The sequence below is a fragment of the Anabrus simplex genome, chromosome 1 (assembly GCF_040414725.1).
Source record: "Anabrus simplex isolate iqAnaSimp1 chromosome 1, ASM4041472v1, whole genome shotgun sequence".
NCBI classification, from domain to species: domain Eukaryota; kingdom Metazoa; phylum Arthropoda; class Insecta; order Orthoptera; family Tettigoniidae; genus Anabrus; species Anabrus simplex.
The window spans coordinates 1,092,029,778-1,092,051,912 of record NC_090265.1 but is presented as its reverse complement, the minus strand read 5'-3'; the positions used below and the strand labels follow the sequence as shown (position 1 = coordinate 1,092,051,912).

At 38.0% G+C, this 22,135-nt stretch overlaps 1 protein-coding gene across 1 annotated transcript in view; it reads left to right on the top strand.

The window, feature by feature from the left end:
- LOC136858031 (proliferation-associated protein 2G4) overlaps positions 1–21,881 on the top strand; it is a 164,825-nt gene extending 142,944 nt beyond the window's left edge. Inside the window, exons 7-8 of the mRNA XM_067137246.2 lie at positions 6,795–6,922; positions 20,435–21,881. Of these exons, the coding sequence (XP_066993347.2) occupies positions 6,795–6,922; positions 20,435–20,542 (236 nt within the window). The 3' untranslated portion in view covers positions 20,543–21,881. The remainder of the gene's footprint in view (positions 1–6,794; positions 6,923–20,434) is intronic.
- Positions 21,882–22,135: the final 254 nt, after the last annotated feature.

The window sequence follows — 22,135 nt, the reverse complement described above, 5'->3', positions numbered from 1 at the left end:
GTACAGTAAGAACCAGTCCTGCAACTGCCACTAATCAGTCAAGGTTATGAATTTCATTATTGGTTCTGTATTGAATTAAGATTACATATAATTTACAAAGTTTATTCCACCTACTCAATACTGTACAATAATGGCAATGTCTATAAATACATTACAATATGTTATCAAGGTACTAGTTTGCGACCCGACGTGGGTCATCATCAGCCTAACTAAGATACACTTATGGATTTGCCGATGTCCTAAAACAAAATTACACTGTGGAAATAAAAATACGACTGGCTACTTTTATTTGTTACTGATGTAGGTACTAGAAGAATAGAGGCATTTGAGGTGTGGATTTGGCGAAGAATTGAAGGTTTAAAGTGGGAAGATAAAATATCAAATGAGGCAGTTCTGAAGAGAGTGGGAGAAGTGAGGAGCATGTTGACCGTAATCCAAAATAGGAAGAAAAACTGGATAGGGCATAATCTAAGACTCAACACCTTACTACGTGTAGCAATTGAAGGGATGATAAAAGGAAAACGAGGAAAAGGAAGGAGACGATATCAGTTATTAGACAGCATTAGAAAAAGAAAGGAAGATAATGCAGAAGTGAAGAAAAGGGCACAAGATCGGGAGATATGGAGGGCACAGCCATGACTGGACCTGCTGAATGGTAGAACAACCTATGATGATGATGATGATGATGATGATGATGATGATGATGATGATGATGATGATGATGATGATGAATTTCACATAACTTGTTTGGGACAGGCTCTTAATCACTTCGCTGAGACAATACGCAGTTCTTTCCCATTGGTGGATCGATTTGTGGCCTGTTCAAAGAAAATTTTTGTTAAATCTCGTTCAAGAGTCAAGTTGTTTAGATCGACAGCACCCAGTATCCCACTTCCTCCTGCGCCAGTGTTAACACGATGGGGAACATGGCTAGATGCAGCTTTGTATTATGCTCAGCACATAGAAGTATTCAAAGATGTTGTTAATTCATTGGACTCGATTGAAGCTGCATCAATACAAACAGTACAAAATATTCTGTCAGGCATTGAGTTAGAAGAGAATCTTGTTTTTATAAATGCCCATTTTTCCTTTTTGCCAACTGTCATAATGTCACTGGAACCTGTAGGATCTCCCTTAAAGGAAATACTGCTTTCGAAAAAACAATATCCAATCTAAATTCTGTTCCTGGTAGTATAGAACAAAACGTGAAAGAAAAAATAAATTACGTAACTTCAAAAAATCCTTGTTGTAAACAGTTGTGCGATATTCGAGACATTCTCGAATGAAAACTGTCTCTCATACCAAGAGACTTGCCTCTTTCTGTGAAGCAGTTATCATTTAAATATGCCCCAATAACATCTTGTGATGTGGAAAGAGATTTTTCACGTTACAAAAGTGTTTTGCGAGACAACAGACTATGTTTTGCAGTTGAAAATTTGTGCAAAGTGATGGTTGTGAACTGCAATTCATCACTCAGCATTGACAGCAGGACCATTTCTGCTTCAACCTCCAAGGAATAAATTATTAGCAATACTAACCTGACTTGTCTATTGCCATTTTTTCATTTTAATAGTGCATACTTATTGGCATATTGTCAAGTTTTTAAGAGCATATTTGCATGCATATTTCGTAGTTTTTTAGAGCATGGACTTCCGAGCCTTAGTAATGAGAATGGCATGGAATAGGAGGGGAAGAACGTTAGTGAATGTAGGAGCAACCCAGTGGAGCGGGTGGCGTGCGAAGGGAGGGGCGGGGAAATGGGAAGTGGATTAAGGCGGGGACGACGGGTGGGGGAATGATGGTGATTGTATCGACGGAGGACCTTTAATTAACTTTAAAAAAGATTTTTGATCCGCTAAATTGTTTTTTCTGAAATAGGTAATAAATAAATCAAATAAAATATGGGACGTTTCCGTTATTTTATTAAGGTTATAGTTAGCATTAAAGTACTGGTCCAGATGTATATAAAAATTCTCCATTATATTAAGCAGAGGGCCCTTATTAGCTGTTTCAAGAATGTCCGTGTCTAGTTCAGTATTTGTGAATTTATGATTGTAATCGACCATATGTTGGCTGATAGCCGAAAATTTATTATATTTGACTGCGTTGATGTGTTCCAAATATCTTATATTGAAACTTCCTTCCAGTTTGCCTTACATAAGAAATATTAGTGCAGGAGTTACATTTGAGCCTGTAAACACCTGATTTTGCGTATCTGTTGACCTTGTTGATGTGTGACATGTTATGTAGAATGTGTGTACTGTTATTGGTTTTGAATGCTATTTTTACGCCTTTTCTCTTGAAAATATTAGTGATCTTTTGAATTTCTTAAGTGTTGTTTTGGGACGAAATTTATCTTTATTGATAATACTATAAAGTGGCTACCGAAGCCATTGAATTTTGCTTTGCCGCAAATAGTATTCAATTCAATGGATTTTCTTGGCCATGGGTATGTTGAATGCTCGATGAACTAGGTTATTATATGTTGCTCTTTTGTGAGGTTGGTGGTGAGTTGAATCTTGACGAATAGTAACTGCTGTTTGGGTGGGTTTTCTATAAATTTTATAGGTTAAAGAATGTGATTGTGAGAACTGAAGGTTTAAAAATTTGTATTTGCATTCACTATGAAAATACTCATTTTTTAAAGCCAGAGATTTAATGTCCTCCATAACAATAGTGTTCATCATCCTCTTGCCTTCTCTTCTCTGATCTTCTGTGCAGTCTTGCAGTCTGCTGTAATTTTAGTAGACTGGCTTCAGCTTTCGCAGTCATCTTCTGATCAATTTCATTCAATATCCGGATAGTATGTACTCCTGGTTCCATTCCTACCTGTCTTAGAACTTCAATTCTGCCTTTATTTCCCTCATTAAACCACAACACAGCATCATAAACACCAATAGATAACACGTTCAGTCCACAGAATGTAGTTTTTGGACACCGACCCCACACTAGGTTGTTAAAACTTTCATTATTATTTTGTGTCTTCCCATGAATACACTTTTTTAGTAATTCTGGGTCAGCCAGAACTCTGAATGTTGGCTTTATTTCATTCATAACTGCCTCGGGGAGTGGATGTTAGTTTGTAAGTGGTTCTATCAATATTGTACTTACACCAGTCATCCTTGGGGCATAGAAAATGCATCCAAAAGTAACAGAGTAGGTTGAAACTTGGTGCGACACATTCGCGTACCCACATAAACATTAATTTTTTCACCAACTTCTCGAAAAGATAATTACCATGAAACTTTCACAAGATGAAAACAACATCCCAAATATTAAAAAAAAACAGCATTGTCAAAAAATTAAAATTTTCAACCATTCTCATTGACATCCCCCCTTAAGCAAGACAGACACCCTCTGCGCCAATGTTCAACATTCAGTTCTCTACCTGAAGATGCACTTGGAATATAGAAGTATCTGGACTTTGCATTAAACTGGCATTTTATAATTTTTGTTCCGGGGTATCTGTGGAACACAGAGGTGAAAGAAGGTGTCGGGGTGAATGGGTCTATCTACAATAGCAAAGTTGAGTTAAAACTTTAAAAGGTTATATTTCTTTTCCAAAAACAAACTTAACAATATTTTGCACTAAGTGAACACAACAATACATCAGGTCCAAGGTAATCTTGCAACAAGACTAGGAAAATCTGAGATTCAGAACATTAACAATTTTGGGCTTCAAGCCCCTATTTTACAATGTCAGCGATACCTGATTCAGTTTACCAAAACTTTAATTCACACTAAGGAATCATTTATCTAAGGGCAGAAATCCCCTTAATTCAAGAGCACATGCTCCCTCAATTACAATTTCTAGCCTCCCAGAGGCGTTCGTTAATCTTACAAAGCTTTGAAAAAGAGCAAACAGGCTCTCAGTATCTTCTAGCCTATTCAAGGCAATATCAGAAAATTACAATCACTCGCCCATCAAGGCACAACTTACAAATTGAAAGATAATGTTATACAGGGGTATCTAGTACCCAACCTACAGGGCCTTGAGGAAAAAGAACAGGTTATATAAACGGCCCAAACACAAACTGAGTGGAGGCGTACACAGCACTCCCAGATAATGAAATATTAAAACCTATAGGGCTCTCGGCCGATGAAGCAGGGGCTATTCCCAAACTACTTGAGGTGGCAAGGATGGAAATAACTTTAATACATTGCAGAAACGAAAGGTTGGGAAAACGTAGTCACCTCAAACCAAGATGAAAGGGAACTCGAGAGGGTACATCACTCTCTATCCCTAGTTTTTAATTAAAGATTTAATGAAGTTAAAGGAGAAGTTACAGTTTAGAAAAGTAGGTTACATAGTAAATGATTCGGACCTTTCCCTGGGATTAAACTGCGGAGGTAGCAAGAAAGAATAAACTTATGTGGCCATTTCCTTGTAGATGTTCTAGCTGCTGACGAAAGAGGCCGCCCGCCTCCTGCTTAACGCTCACAATCAGAAAGATGATGATCAATTGGCCAAGAAATGTGAAAAGCCACAGTTTATAAACCCTCAGGGAAGATTCGAGATCATTCAAGACTAAACCGGCCACACCCTCTCAATTTAATTGGTCAATTTCAAAGTTACACTCAGAATCGAACAAGAAGCCTGTGATAGGTGGAAAATTAACTACAGAAATGAGTGATTGGCTAGATTCAAAACTGGCAGAAATAAAAAGGAAATATTGCCAACCCAAAAATAAATGAACATCAATCAGTTACAAAAACCTAGAAATACAAAACTTCTTTTAAGTTCTTTCACTTTGCACCAGGGTGCATGATCATAGTTTTTTAGTGGTGTCATCTATGGTAGAATGTCCAAACTTCTTGATGTATAGCAAAGAAAACTACAAGAAATTCAGTCCGTTTAGGAAGCTTCACAATAACAAAATCACTCAATATTTTAGTGGTGACATCTTCTGATTAAAGTTCCGCGTTGTAGTTCCAGTTTCACTGTTTTACCAATAGAGAAGTTCATTTAGGCGCTGAATTTGAATGCGCTGCTTTGGGGTGTACCTCCCGGTACACTTTCAATGTACAATTTTAGAGGATTCACTAAACAAGGGCATATTTTAATCATCATTGTAAAAAATCATGTGTTACTATTCGTACAGTCTGTGTAATTGATATAAAACCTGAAAATTTTGTCATTGATCAGTACAACATTATTTTATCTATCAATATTTCATCACTCCACCGTGTTATTTGTACATTATCGCATCACATACACAGTTCACTCTTTTAATTTTTATTTCCACAGCGTAATTTTGTTTTAGGACATCGGCAAATCCAAAAGTGTATCTTGGTTAGGCTGATGATGACCCACATAGGGTCGAAACTAGTCCCTTGATAACATATTGTAATGTATTTATAGACATTGCAATTATTGTACAGTATTGAATAGGTGGAATGAACTTTGTAAATTATATGCCACAAATCAGGGCAGCTATCTCTAATTGCTTGTCAAAAAAGTTTTCAAGACTTCGATGTGAAGAGATTGGTTCACTACTTCACCTGGTGGAACGTACTCGTGGTGAGCTAACCCTTTCCTGTCAAAGAATGCGATTGTCTTTGTTCTCGAAGGTTGGGATTTGGCTTTTTTCGAGGCTGGTGATCCAGGACTCTGCCATTCTGCACTTTGACGCTTCATGTGGGGTCATACTAGTAACACCAACTTTCATCCCCAAGAGCAATCTTTGTTGAAAGTGTGGGATCACGTCTGGCTCTATCCAGTAGTCCTGCAGAAATTCTTCACCTTTCCTCTTTCCAGTCGTCTGTTAGGGTGTGCGGGACAAGTTTTGCATTCAGTTTCCATTTCCCTAAATCATCGCGTAAAATCTTACGACACACGTCATGATTCAAATTATTCTCTTCTGATAATCACACACATAGTTACACGACTGTCTTCTTGTGGATCAACTTGGCTTAGGTTTTGTGTTCCAACACGGGCTGATGTACATAAGCATTATTGAAGTTGAACCATCTGATTTTAGTGTTATGTGGCCCGCTTCTATCACCCATGTTCTCTTGATTATGGAGTCCAGCTCTCGACTGCAGAAGCATCCACACCAAAAGATAACAAAAGCATTGAAACAGAAAGACTTCCAGCTCAAGACTGTTTTAACAATCAACATTTCACAGTTTTTAACTTTCATCATGCTTTCTAAAAAACTTATCTAACATATCATTTTGTGTCTCTCCTATGTTTTTAATACATCATACGTTATTAAGGATGACCCAATGCCAGGTCGAAATGTGTTTTGTGTGTAAACTTTTATCTTAATTGGACGTAAAAAAAAAATTGACCAGGATGATTACAATAGTTTTTTTTGTACAATTCTGTAAGGTAAGAAGTTCAACCGTCATTACGGATTCAACAATTAGATTCATAGTCTGTAATGCTCGTGTAAACATTGCTCACTTTTCACAAGGGGTTTTCCTGAGCTTAACGCAAAACTTAATGTTCCCTCTTGTTCACAATCAACATCCATTGTGTCAGTCACTAAACAAAACAGTGTTGCTAAGCACAGCCCTGCCACCTAGTGCTTGTGCATGGAAACATGGCCAAGGCCATCTCAGTACGTACTCATACCAAGTAACATAAAACCAACATTTGTTCTGTTGTTTGCATTGCAACCTCAGAAATACAACACTTGTCCTGGAACGTTTCTGACAAAGGGTGTATATCCATCGATTTGAATTACAAAATAAGCTATGAATCTTGTGGATGTGCTTACAGAGAAAGTGTCTTATCATGGATACTGATTACTGATTAAAAATTGTTCTGTTTTTTTTTCTTCTTTTAGGTGAATATGTAGCCCACTTCAAATTTACTGTTCTCCTAATGCCAAATGGACCCCATAAAATCACCGGTTTGCCTTTCGAGTCAGAGCTGTACGTTTCAGAATATGAAGTCAGTGATCCTGAACTTAAGGTGAGCAAGTTTGTGTAGTCAAGAATATATTTTGTATGTATTATTTCACTACTATTTACACTTTGGGAGGGGATGTCTCATAAGAAGAACTGAGTGTACTTGACTATGAATAGGCTACCTGTTGCATTTCTGCATTATTTACAAGAAATTACATGGTGGTTTGTTGTGTGTTCATCTTTTTTAACAACCTTCATTAATCTTTATCTTATGCTACACTTCCTATTTCCTGTATTTATCTGGCTTTCTTCTTTTGCTGCACTTTCTGCATCAAGACAAGATCTGTTCAGTTGACCTCGCAATGATTGATGAGGAGAAATCCTATTTGTTTGAAAATGGCAGTGTATAAAGTTATGGAGTTTGCCCTTGTCTTTTTATTCTCTTTCTATATTTCTCTTCCTATACTGACCTGTCGTTGTCTGTCCTATTGTGTGATCCTTTTCATGACTTGATTTGACACGTCAGTCATAATGAATATAGCTTTTTCAGTTCTGCTACAGCAGCACTAGTTGCTTCACCAATGCTGGATGAGGTACTTTCATACCTCTCCAGTACTGTATTTTCAAAGACATTGAACTTACCCTACAATATCCATCACTGCTGGGTATGTTCTTAAGGGGAGTATGAATGGCCTATCCCGCTAATGTTAAATTTGCTAAACCTCGAAGCTACTACGCTGGCGTAGCAGGGGGAGAGGTGATACTCCCATGTGGCGCGTCCCAGGTGGCACACGGGGGGGGGGGGGGGGTCATAACCGGCTTGCCGGCGGACTTGAGGGAAATAAAATACCTCTCGCGGACCAAACACAAAACCCCCCTGTGGGTGGGAGACGCAGATGAAGAATACACCCACGGTATCCCCTGCTTGTCATAAGAGGCGACTAAAAGGGCTATATGAGCGACACCATGGTTCTGCCTTACCTGTGCTCAATTCCCACTGTGTGAGGAATTCACGGGATAGTAAGAGTCCCTGAGGTTAGTCTACTTATGTGAGGAACGCCATAGGTTTGAGTTGCCTGTAAATAGCGCCACAATGTGCGAAACACCATAGGTCTGTGTTACATGTGCGCATTACACTACCTGTGAATAGTATCGTGTGGAATACCGCGAATCTCCGCTCCCTTTGATTAGTACCGCAACATGACATACAGCATGGTTCTACTTTCCTAGCAATAAATACCATTATGAGGGGCTGATGACCTGGATTTTGGACCCGTTTCGACTATAAGCACAATCGATTCAGCATCGTGCTATAGAAGCAGTCCCTTTGTCAGTAATACTATTGTTTTGTGCCAGCTTTTGTGCATGAGGCACTGTTCATCAGATCCACTGATCGTTTTAAATTCATATCCATCCATTCATTTTCGTCCTCGCGCTTTGAATTCTGGTCGGTGGAGGATTTTGGACTTTTGTCATTTCATTTCGTCTCATTTCGTACCATTAAGGGCCGATGACCTCAATGTTTGGCCCCTTTAAACAACAAACATCATCGTCATCATATTTGCTAATTTCATGGCCCGTTTTCTCAAGAACTACTTTATGAAACATAATGAAACTTTTGCACATTATGCTTTATATACTTCTCTAGTTTCATTGAAGTGCATGTTCTAGGAGTTGGGACAGAAATTTTTTTTGGTTATATTTTTATATCTTTTTTTCAAATGTTTGTGAATTTTTCTTCAAATATACAAGCTATCTCTACCATTCTAGAGGTGTGGTATTACAAGGGTATTATACATGAATAGTGAAAAAGTCAAGTCTATCTTCTATAGACCTGGAGATAACGGGTCATTTGTCTGAAAAATATACAGTTTCTCAGAAATTGCAATTAAAAATTAATTCAAAGTGTAAGTCACTTTTCAGTGCAAGCAACAGTAAAAAATCGCCGGCATTGTAGTCTTCAATATCTCCTACATTGTCCAAGTGTATCTTCTTCCTCAAAGATCTTGCCTCCTTGGACAATTTTTGGGCCTGTAGCTCTGCCTTCTCGACTTGCTCCTTGTCCAGTTCCTTCAGTATGGCTCGTGTATTCCAACCAGTCTTCACACCCAGCTCCTCCAAGAATTTCAGTCTACCAGTATTTCCATCATTAAGTGTGGTGACAGAATCAATGTATTGTACCCCACAAATACATTTTTGGTACTCTTGTGCACACTACATTGTTGAATGACTCTTGTGTTTTCCTTGTCAGACATTTCTTCAGTAGATCTGGATTTGCCAAATCTCTATATTAGGAGTTAGAGCCAACATAACAGCCTCAGGTTATTTTGGTTAAACTTATCTACAGTTAGCTCCTTCACCTTCTTTGTATTTACACCACTTGCCAGAACAGTGGTTGTGGATTGGCTTGTCATCTGTTGATGTTTTATGGAAAAAAGTTGCCAACACAGCCTTTTTCATTTCATCCAGGTTATTTTCATTGCTTCCGATCACTTGACCTTAGTATTCTGATAGTTAATTGATTGCATTGTCTAGCAGACGACATCTTTTGCTCTAGTCATGATCAAATGTACTCAAGATCATTAACACACTAGCACAACAGCACAAAGAATTGGAAAAATATGCACAGTATACCAGGAATATCGCGTGCATAATGTAAACAATAAACACAAGTGTTATGCCAGTTCCACCAACTTATGCAGCAAGGTTTCCACTAGAATTTAAATCAAACCACAGCCTTCTAGACCTTATGGTTCTTGAGATATTGTTTACTAAAAAATGGTTCATGAATTCCTGAAAATGCCCTGTGCAACTAATTAAATGTACTTCTAATCAAGCAAATGTAATAAATCATACATCAAATTAATCAGCAAATTACAAATAATGTTTTGGCATAAAAATTAAAAAAATTGCTTTTTTTTTTTTTTTTTTTTCAACAAAATGGTCATTTATACTCCCCTTAAAATTAAACCCAGGTATTACTTTAGGTGTGTCTGTAGAGTGCATTTTCATTAAATGCAAAGATGTACTTTACCTCAAGAGGTCGAGGTTTAGCGATGAGAACATTAAGAACCAATCTTATTTTACAAAGTAAATAATAAATTACTTGAAATCCTAAGTCACCAACTAAAATAAAAATCACATCTAACAATCATTTTGAAAGTTCCAAGGAATTTAGTAGTGACAGCCACCACCATTTCGTTCAGAAAGAGAGGCATTCAGAGCGGTTGCTTTTTTAACTTCTGTCTACAGTAAGAAGCTGCATACCAATATAAATGGTCCATTATTGGACATTATAAATTTTCCAGCTAATTCATTCCAGGTTGCCAGCGTTTTGCCCCCATGTGCTAAATTGGGCTCATCAGTTGGTACTTAACACACCCACCAAGACGTATGGCTAGTGCATACCAAGGAGGCCACTGCGTAGGCTACTTGGAGCCACCGGCAGTGCCAATACACTATGAGAGACTTCTCCTTACCAAAAATTGATACCTGTTTGGCCATCAGATGATATAAATATTGATTCACATAGGGAACCTGAAATATTTGTCCCGAATGAGTAAATTTATAATACCAATATAAATGCTCCACTATTGAACATTATAAATTTTCCAGCGAACTCATTCCTGTTTGCCAGTAGCAGACAAGAGTATTGACATTGTTCTTGTCTGTGGCTAAAACCTGGGTGATCATGCCCCATACCTACATTATCTCCTACAGAGTTGACAGAATTGAGCGCACATGTGGCAGCACTACCATATTTGTGAATCATAATTAGGCTTATTACAGAGTACCAACCCCTGACATCACTTCTTGAAGCCATGACCATCTAGGTTCTTACACGAAGGACCTCTAAATTATCAGTGTGGTATACAGTGAAACTTCGTTAGTGCATTCCTCATTAATATTTTCCCGCTTAGTACAACGTAAATTTGATGTCCCAATTCTCATCGTATTACATCTATATAAAAATACCTCGCTGATCACCCTGAAAAATGATATGTCACCCCTTGTGGAAGGAACGTGATTTCCAACTCGGGTAAGAGCCCTCGCCACAGTTGCGTGATAATGGGAAAAAGCCTTAAATTCCTGAACTTCACAGGAATGCTCAGTTTTACTTGCTGATTTGCAGTGAGATAGCTGAATAACACAGTGAGCCTGTTTGTGCTTGTATTCGCCTTCCATTCAGAAGTTAAAAATTTATTTTGTGCTGAGTGGTACAGTGAATGGTAGCGAATATTTGTCACGTGATAACCTACATCTGGATTAGGAACATAATCATGGGAAGTTGACCAGCATGGTGCAAAGTTGTCGTGTCATAGTCTAGTTATGGATACGGGAAAAGACGTGAAATTCCTTACTGATGAAGACTAAATTAAAATCTGTCAGAAAGGGGACTGGCATCTACATCCTTAAGCGTGCAGGGACAGCTTGAGCTGTGAATGTTGAGGCTCACACCTTCAAGTTTTGACTCGATCACTCAGGTCGGTTGAAGTTTTGTCAGATTCAAAATGGCAGTCAGTCATTCTGTCACAATCGCACGTGATCGAGTGTAACCTCCAATTCATTGCCTAAGAGTGTGACAAGAAAATAATATAAAAGGCTTCTGCTAATATTTGTTTTAGAAAAAGTCTGCTCTACAATAATGTTTTTATGGGCCCCGTGCAAATGTTTTTATATTTATTGTTTTTATAAGCCCATGCGGAAAAGTTGTTCTCGTGTTTTTCACATCTTTCAATACTCTTTTTCTCATACAGTTTGCATTGTACTTGCGGATACATGGCGTAAAATGCCCTCGTATCGGAAAAAATCTAGCGAGTTTTCTCGCTTATCACATTCATTTTCCTTGTCCTGTGCAGAAACATCTTAATGAGGTTTTACTGTATTTCACCAGGAGCCACATTTGACCCAGAAAATCGTAGAAGTCGGTTAAAAGGGTCTTGCAGCCATTGGTCCCCTCTTTATTTTTTTATTTTTTCTTGAGGGTTAGTTGTAGACCGAATCAAAATTAGATGTGTGTGCTGCTTGGGGAGGGGCCTCTTACATGTGCAGTTGCGATCCTTGTGCACTCTGTTTTGACTCTGCAGGCAATAATTGTGCTGAGGTTAGAGGTGAACAGTGTTTGAAACATTCATTCTAGGGTACAACTATGCCCCGCCAATAAGTGCGTGTTCTTATTGAACCCAAACCCCCCTCCCAATGGCACTACAGCCCTTGAAGGACCTTGGCCTACCAAGCGACCGCTGCTCAGCCCGAAGGCCTGCAGATTACGAGGTGTCATGTAGTCAACCCGACGAATCCTGTCGGCCGTTATTCTTGGCTTTCTAGACCAGAGCCTCTATCTCTCCGTCGGATAGCTCCTCAATTCTAATCACATAGGCTGAGTAGACCTCGAACCAGCCCTCAGGTCCAGGTAAAGATCCCTGACCTGGCAGGGAATCAAACCCACCGTCTCCGGGTAAGAGGCAGACGCGCTACCCCTACACCACGGGGCCGGCACGTTCCTGTTGAACAGCTGCAGCCATTTGAATGGGTTCGCATTGTGGGCCTGTGGGTAGCTGGAGAGGACGTACGACGGATTGCTTGCACATCTTGGCACAATGTATCGGTGGTCTGTGGAACATTGCCACACCCATAGACCAGGCTATGGATGTCCGCGTAGTACAGGCGCACATCAAGATCAACGCATTGTGTGAGCAGCAGTGACCGACAGAACATCATCCAGGAACGAAATCTCGTCACATGTTGAACCTGCTGTGTCGCCAAGAACCGTTGGGAACCGTCTACTTGCAGCAGGTTTGCAATCACATTTGCTTCTGGCCAAGCTACCACTGACACCACGACACTGCCAAGCATGCCTACTCTGGTATCATGAAAGGGTCTACTGGAGAGGGGAATGGCGTTCTGTTGCCTTCAGTGACGAGAGTAGATTCTGTCTGTATGCAAGTGATGCACTTACACGTGTATGACAGACCTGGTGAGCGGCGTATTCCAGAGTGCATTTGCCCACGACACCCAGGCTTCGTGGTGTGGAAGGGCCATCAGTTACAACTTGTGATCACAGTTGGTGTCACATGTGAATAAATTGGTTATGATTAGTGACAGGCAGAATTGAATATAATGCATTTGAGAACTTACCAGAATTGATACTACATTGTAAACCATATTCTCGAGTTCAACATAACCTTTAAAAGTCAATTTAGGCCTAATTTATGCAGGACAAGACTTCCATAAACTTTCTACAAACAGCATAACGGTAACCAAATTACAAAGGATTATATTTTAAAAAAGAAGGGTATTCATCATCATGCAGAGATGTCAAGTATTATGATTCAATCGTAATAATTACGAATTACCCATCATAATTACGCCTTTACGAGTGACACACCACAAATTACGATCAAGTGTATGAAGTGCTCTAAAAGATACACCAGGATGCCATTCCAGCTTGAATTCTCAGAATATTCTTTTCGGATTTCTCAGTAATCATTTATACCGTACCCTTTACTGTCCCTCGTTTAAGAATATTTAGAGTTTTCACGCGCCGAACGCAGTGTGTGCTTCCAGTATCTGAGAAACGGCCACCTGTGAAATGGTATATCTTGCTGAGTTGTTGTCTTTGTTACATGATCAGACTTCATTGCAAGTACCTGAGTTCTTTTGTCTTTGTTTTGACGGCAAAGTGGTGGCAAACTGTTTCATTGTGAATACTGTGTGCGTGACTGTTGAAGTATTTATTGCAGTTTTGGTTGCCAAATTTACATATATTTCTGTTCTAGGATATATGCTAATTGCGTGTTATGAAATGCGAACAGTTTGAAATAAACAATGAAGTGATTTTTTGTGCAGGAAAATACGTTGGTGAAGTTACAGTGACTAGTAAGAAACCAAAAATTGTTCAAAAATTTAGGGAGGAATACTCGAAAGAATGGCCCTGTTTACTGCATTCCTCAAAATCTCCTTCACACGTGTTTTGTAGTATGTGTAGCCGCAATTTTTCAGTTGCGAATGGAAGGGGAGACGACTGTCAAACACGTGGCTAGCAAAATTCATACGGATACAATTAAGCTGAGGGACACACAAGAATTTAACCATTTTTGCTAAATCCTCAGAAGATGAAAGCTCAGTAACAAAAGCGGTTGTTATTGTTGTTGTTGTCGTTGTTGTTGTTTACAACTTTTCTTGTTGAACACAACTTGCCTTTAGCCTGCAGTGGCCATGCGGGACGTTTGTTCAATGTTTCCCGATTCGAAGATAGCTTCGAAGTACGGTTGTGCAAGAACAGAACAAGAGCGCTAGTTAAAACTTTGGTTTCTACAGTTGAGGGAAAGGTAACAGAGTTAATGAAGTCCCAGCCCTTTGCCCTGGCAACAGACGGCAGTAACGATAAGAATGACAAAAAGCTGTACCCATTAGTTGTGACGCTTTTCAATGAGGAGTCTACGCAAATTTCAACGATAATTCTTACAATTCAGAAATCCAACGACAATACAGGCAAAGGAATATTCAATATTTTGGATGATGAACTGAAGAAGAGGGGGATTCCGTAGGATAACTGCGTAGGTTTTGCATGTGATAATGCAAGTACTATGATTAGTGGTTCCAAAGGTGTGAACTCCTTCATTTGCAAAGAAAATCGTAATATTTGTGTGCAAGGCTGTGCTGGTCATCTTGTGCACTTGGCTGCTCAAAAGGAGTGCAGTGCTCTTGTAAATGTTAATATTGAACCGTTTTTAATTGATGTTTATTACTATTTGCTGAAGAGTTCAAAGAGGCAAACTGCTTTAAAGGTATACCAGGAAGTCTTTGGTGAAAAGCCTCACAAAATTTTGAAATATGTTTCTACCAGGTGGTTATCTCTTCTACAATATGTATCAAGGGTCTTAGAACAGTGGAACCGTTTAAAAATGCTCCTGTGAATCAGATTCTGGCGAGGCCAGCTCAAAATTTCTGAAAGTTAAGGAACAATTTGAAAATCCATCTACTAAGCTTTAAGTTTTGTTTCTCAGCTCAGTTCTTCCCCTTTTCAACTCCTTAAATGTATTCCTCCAACAGGAGACACCACTTATTCATAAACTTCATTCAAAGTTAAATTAATTTTTTTTTTTTTCAGTAACCTTATTGTTTGCTTTGTGAGAGCATCCTCTGTTCCAGAGTCCGATACTAATTTCCTTGATGTGAAATTTAGTTCTGCCAAGTTACAGGAAAGTGACAGTGAGTTGGTCGTTGGGGCAAACACAAGGGCTTACATAAGGACAGTTTCTCTAGATGAAACTACATTGAAAAACTTTTATTCCGATGTGAGACTGTTGTATACAAAAACATGCGAGTACATTGTCAACAAATGGCCAATTAGGGATAAGTTTCTCGAGCATGCTGAAGTTGCTGATACCGGGTGAGTTGACCGTGTGGGTAGGGGCACACAGCTGTGAGTTTACATCCGGAAGATACTAGGTTCGAACCCCATTGTCGGCAGCCCTGAAGATGGTTTTCCGTTGTTTCCCATTTTCACACCAGGCAAATGCTGGGGCTGTACCTTAGGACCACGGCCGCTTCCTTCCTGTCCAGCTGTGCCACCCATCATGCTTGCTTACCAGGATTCCTTACAGTTAAAACCGGAGGCCAATTATCCACACACTATCCTCTTACAGTACAATTATCAAAAAGGTTTCAAAATGGGTTTCGGCCTGTCTTCCCTGATACTTCCCTTGTAAGTCTCCTGGTAGTTCTCCAAGAGTAAATTTTTCACCTGATGAAACATCTGTAATTGAAGACAGTGTAGTAAATAAACCCTTTATATTTGTTCAAAACAATCGTGTTTCTTTGCTATTTACTTCCCCATATTCCCATTCATATTTTCTAAGTAACCTGCCACTGTTTTTCCACCAAATCTCTCTGCTCCACTAATTTAACTCCAGTTGTTCCTAAGCAAGCACTAGAGAGGAATCTGATATTCTATATACGAAAGTTTATCTGCAAGATCATTGTCAGAAAGAAGTTTGATTGAAGCCGCATCACTATTATCAAACATGTCAAATGATCTTTTCCACCACCTTTATGTCACAATTGGGAACAGGGGCCTCAGGCTTGAATGTTGCAACTCAAGACAACACCTTCAAGAAGACTTTCTTGATACCTCCTCTTAGTCGGTCAACTTCAGGAAACTGACTCCGCAACACGGTGTAAAGTGTGTCCTAGGCACATTACATGCTCTGTCTTCGAGTAAAGGCTTGAAGAGAATCGGCAACTTTTAGCAGATATGGTGTAGCATTGGTTAATAACAAGAGTACACTGTCATGTTGAAGGCCACTGGGGCATATTAAACCCAAAAACCTGTAAAATACTTAGCTATTTGTTGAAAAATTTACTTTTTCTAACTGTTCACAGTTGATTAAGAATTGTTCTCCTGAACCATCTTCTTCCATAGTGCCTACCATATCATTTGCCACATAATGGCTTAGTGAGTCAGACTTTCATCATAAATACCACCATTTTTTTCCTGAATGTTTTGCCTAATTTTCCTGCATTGTTCTTTGGTAGCATCTACTCACAAAATTTTTCATTAATGTTGAAGAGTCTGGTGAAGGTATATTTGTCTAGGGAGGCGCGTAACGTCAGATTATTCACTTTGTGTAACTGAACATCTGCTTAAATGAACACTTACCGTAACAGAGGTCTTCAAAGTAAGGCAAAACAGAAGAGCAAGCTTCGTTAAGTAACAGTTGTGCTGTCTTTTTTACCTTCAATCAGCTGTAGACGTTGAATGTGTGTTTCTCTCTTCACATGGTGTCTGTAGTAAACTTCTTTTCGGCTGCCACTCTTACTTTGTAGAACTTGCAGAAAAGTATATTCCCATCCATGGAGACTTTATCACCATAACGTGAAACAAAATTGTTTATGCTCCATGCTTTACTTTAAGCACCATGAAATACACATCACATTTCTTTATACCGTGTAAAAATTAAAAAGAAACTCCTGTTCTGCACCCACTATTCAGAAAACATTCACAAACCAATGAGCTGGTAACTGGTTGTGGCCCATCTACTAAGGAATGCAGCTACTTGCTTGCTACTTGAAGTGTAAGGGTTTCTTCGAACTATTAACTGTTTGGGCAAGTTCATTGTCCGTCCATAGAAGAAGTTTTCGTAGTTTCCTGAAACCAAAGTATAATTTTAATTAGTATTAAGAACCAAGCAAACAAAGAAATGAAATGTAAAGATTGGAAATGTTACCCCATTTTCACATCAGCTAAATATTTTAAAATGTATAAAAATGCCCTGTCCCACAAAATTAGCAAAAAAATTATCTAACAAATTTGGTTAGTTGAACACCTTTTTTACTCTGAGGCAATTTATATATAACTCATTGATAAATTAGGCTTACAGAAAAAAAAAGATTCAAAGTTATTGAAATCCTAGCCCTAGTCCTAACCCTTACTCATTTCCAGTAACATCGTGACCAGTCGCTTAATCTGGGTAAATTATGATTTTTGAATGATTCATTGTTTGTTACTTTTCAATGTTTCACAAGGATGTCTTTCTGGTAACAACTGGCTGTATAGCTATGTTGTTGATTATGCACTAGTGTCATTCCATCAAGCAAGTTGGCTACACGGTTTGAGGTGTGTAGCTGTTAGCTTTTGTTTGGGAAGTAGTGGTTTCAAACCCCGTTGTCAGCAGCCTTGAAGATTGTTTTCGTGGTTACCCCTTCTTTTTTTTACATCAGGCAAACTGTGCTTCAGTTAAGGCCACTATTGTTCTTTCCCAGTCTTATCACATAATCGCCATAAGACTTCCCTTCCTATACTCAAGAGTTGGGGTTGAATTGCAATTAATCAGGTAGTACTTAAGCATGTAGGATATTTCTGTTGGCCAATTTTTGGCACATTGACGATTCCTCTTTTCTGTACAAAATTTTGGTATTGTTCGAGTCTTACAGTGCGTGAAGTCATGAGTCCATATGCATTGATTTATTATATTCTCTCAGATACAGTCCCCAGATTAGTTTTACCATTCACTCTCCCTCCTTATTTACTTGAAAGTTAGAAAAGGTGTAGTTAGTTGCTGGGAAATTATTTCCTTTCAGTATTAGACTGAAGTAAAAGACTCATCGGCCTTGATATGTTGGAGATGCTGCCATAGAAACTGGGCATGTTGTTTCATGCTGCTGAAGGAGCGTAGAGAAAGGTAGTCATTATATCCCTCCACATACGATTGGTGTCAGGAAGGGCATCTGGCTCTTAAACAGGACCAAATCGACATGTGTGACTCAGTTCGCCCACACAACCCCACCGATCTGTAGAAGAAGAAGTCATCATTATTTGTCAAATTACGCTAGCGCATCCATAGCTGAGTCAGATTTTTTTTTTCGTTAATAGAACTTCATACATTAATATTTCAAAATTGGTGCAGTATAATGTTGATGCCAGACTGTAATGTAGTGGTTGCACTAAGAATGCCAAGACAATTTTAATGAATATGCACACACTAAGGAAAAATGTTGTTCTTACATTTTTAGAGGTAAATTCCTGGTTGGTTTTTTTCATGGCACAAAGGTGAATAGGGAACATAAGAGTGTGACAGATATTGAGATGAGTTTTATTATCTTCATTTTAAAGTGTAAGATATTGTTATTCTTTTGAAAAATTTAAATTTAAAAATTCAACCTTTGCATTTATAGTGTATTTTTATCATGGGTAATGATACCTTTGTGAGAATATTCAGCTAATTTTGAATTAAAAACTATTATACACAATTCTTGATAGTTCTTTATGAAAATTACGAATTTTTAAAAAATTATGCGCGTGCATAACTTCTTTAATTCGAACGCTTGTCAGCTGATGAATTATTCTCTAATGAATTTCTTAATGTTAAAACATTGCGTATTTTAATCATCTTTCATGTACTTATTCATCCTTACACTATTGGAAGTAAATAAACATATAATCAAATGAGCAAGCGACACAAAGCGGCAGAATGCAGGGCTGCCACACGTGAAACTTACAATGCATCGAAGGAAAGCTTTTATAAAGCTTCACTGATATCGGTATTGCATGTTATCGGTATTTCCAGAGAGTAAAAGCTTCAATCTTTCTGGCGATATTACTTATGCTGCCATTGTGTGGCAGGAATTGAAGATAACATATGATAGGAAAACGTGGCCTACAGATTGGCCCTCTGCATTTTTAGCAGCAGCTCGCATGGCCAATAGATTGGCTACCTGTCACTATAATAGTTAAAACTCATTTATGTGTAAAGGAAAGTGTAATATTTCTAAATATTCAAAATTTATTTGCAGTTATTGCTTTCCGTAACATTGAAACAATTTCAAAAACCATTAAAAGTCTTGTGATTTCTGGGGGGTAGCACATTCAGATACGGCCCTCTCCAATGAGGTGATGATACAGTTGGTTAGTCATTGGTCTTCTTGTAGGATAACAGGTTGGATCGCAGCTAAGACTAAGGGGAAGCTGAGGTGTATATAGGCATGTGAAAAAACAGCGGAAGAGAGGAGATGTAACTTTTGTGGAACTTGGTCTTATGTTTGTGGAATATGGTGTGTGGTACTGACCTACAAACTCTGTGGAGAGCTTAGGCACTTGGTATTTCATCACTTGTGGCAGCTTGGTGTCTTATATGTTGATGAGAGCTATGGGGTGCTGTATTCAGACCTTCCATAATTAATGTTCTGGAACAACAAGCATGTGTTGCTCGAGTGAATGTATCATTAAACCAAGTGTTAGAATCAGTGTACACAGAATTATAAAGGTACATTATCTGTGTGTTATAACAAGTGCCAATTATAAGAATTTGCAAGTTGTGTTAATACACAGAGATACACATCTGCATGTATGTGCTTTGTAATGAACTTTCATCGGGATGACTGCAAATAGTAGCTTGGTCCTCGCTTTTGGTTTCCTGCTGTTTTTATTGTAAATATGGAGTCTTCCAGCAGTATTTTGTGAGTATTTTATGTATATTTTGATGTGTTGGTGAGGTGCTCATGCACAGATATTATTCAGAATATAGTTAGTTATTTTAGAATCAGTGGAATTATTGATGAACCTAGGTGCAGTTCCTGCCTATTTAATCACTTTCAGATGATGATGTAAGGCCTGAAGCAGATGTACCGGTATGCAGCTTAATGTACACTTCCTGGGAAGGAGAATTATCATGCTTTATTCAAATTTGATGGATCCTTCCTGGTGAACTCGAGCACTCATACTATGGACATTTTGATTAATTATTTTTTAAAATTTATTTTAGTAATTTATTCGGCTATTTATTCATATATTTTGAATTAGATTACAATTGACGCCCAAGCGTGAGGTGATTAAGTATTTTATTTCATTCATATTTGATTATTTTATTCATGTTGCATTGGTTATTCATTATTATTATTATTTTATTTCAATTGTGTTATTAAATTATTATTATTATTATTATTATTATTATTATTATTATTATTATTATTATTAGACAGATTTCACTTGATAGAGATTTTTTTTATATTATGTTTGTGATTACTGACATAGTTTAGTTGCTAGTGGTGTCAAATCTTTCTTTTTTCTTTCTAGTCTTTATTGAGCACGTCGGCCAATCCAAAGACAGCAAAGAAGAAAAAGAAGAAGGCTGAGAAAGCTATTGTGAATGAGACGGCAATCGAAGTAGAAGGAGAAGCATAACCCTTGGCAACTCGATGTCAGATTCATCATTTTAAATATTGTTTTACAAACTGGGGCCCAATGGACAGAACACTTCACAATGCAAGAATCGATGACTCTTTTAATTGTGTTCAAAAGTTAACTTTGGGATATCTGTCTTCATTTGAAGAAGTACTCTACGATTGTAATTTTAATGTAAGTTTGGTTACCTGTCCTTGAAATATACTGTACAAGCGAGTCTGGGCCTGGGTGTGTAAGCATTTATATCTCGAAAGATATCTAGTGTGCCACAAATTCACGGATATTAATGTCTTATTTTTCCATATGAGTGTAAGTTTCTGTTCAGAAAATTTTAGGTTTGGACATAAATTTTGTCAGCTTGTTTTCATTTTGTATTAAAATATTTTGTTTTCTTGACGTGATGAACTTCCTTCTGAGCGTGTCGTTAGTGAATGCTGTGTGTGAAGAATGTTGGACCTGCATTTTCTCAAGGGTTCCACTCTATAGCCATGTGATGATAATGTTAGTACCTGGAATGGTGGAGCATCTTTGCCTCTCTATAGTTAATATTTCCAGAGATTTTTCCCCTGCATTTTTCTTATTTAATAGATTTCTTGCAAGAAAAAGTCATGTGGGTCTTTTGTACTTATATGTTGAGCCCTTTTTTAAAAAAATATGCAGATATTTACATTGTTAAAAGCTGAATTTGTTTGATTTAATTTCTCTGTATGAATGTCTGTCCATTTGGTTTTGTTTCCTGGTACATTTGGTGGTGCATTTAATATTTATTGTGGATGGACATGATCAGTGTTGACTAAGACCTAGTGGTTGCTTTATCTTGTGTGTTTGGTGCTCCTGCATTGAGGGTTAGTTGCTTGGAATTTCTGCACAGTGCTACTTAATTCAGGTTAACTAGTTTAGACAAAACATGGGTGATATTTCCAAGCAACTGCTCTTATTTGTGTGTAGAGTTGTTAGTGCAACATGGGTTGTGTGCAAGATTGGATTTAAGAGAGCAATAGCTAACTAATAAACTGCCATGATCAGTCCATTTTGCTACATTTTGTTTCCTTTATAAGAGATTGTATTTGTTTCATTCAAAGTGTTCCCTAATGCTGTTAGTGTTACTAAAAGGTAGGTTTTGACAAGTGTAGAAACATGTTCTCTCCATTTGGGCTCTTTCCCCCTCCCCCATAAGTAAAGACATTTTGTAATGCCTGATTGTCAGCCTCCCCACTCCTTCTTTTTACACATGGTACCTCTCTTTGCAGCTAAGGTAATATATTTACTTACTGCTGTAATGTACAAATTCTCTAATACCATATTAGAATTAAATCATTTTTATAATTTACTACATACAGTGATGTGTTTTAAATATGAAGTCTGTGAACAAATACTAAACCTCTGTTTGTTCGCTACCAGTATATTACTGTTAAAGATTGTTGGCTACCTGTCACGTAACAAAATGAATGTTAACTTCTAGGTAAAGTTTATTAACATCTAACTTTTTTTTTTTTTTTTTGTAAACTTGGGCATGCTATTGATAAACATTACTCTTTTTTATTGAGGTGGTTTCTCATTTATCACGTGCAGGTGTTCATTTTAGTGCAGTGT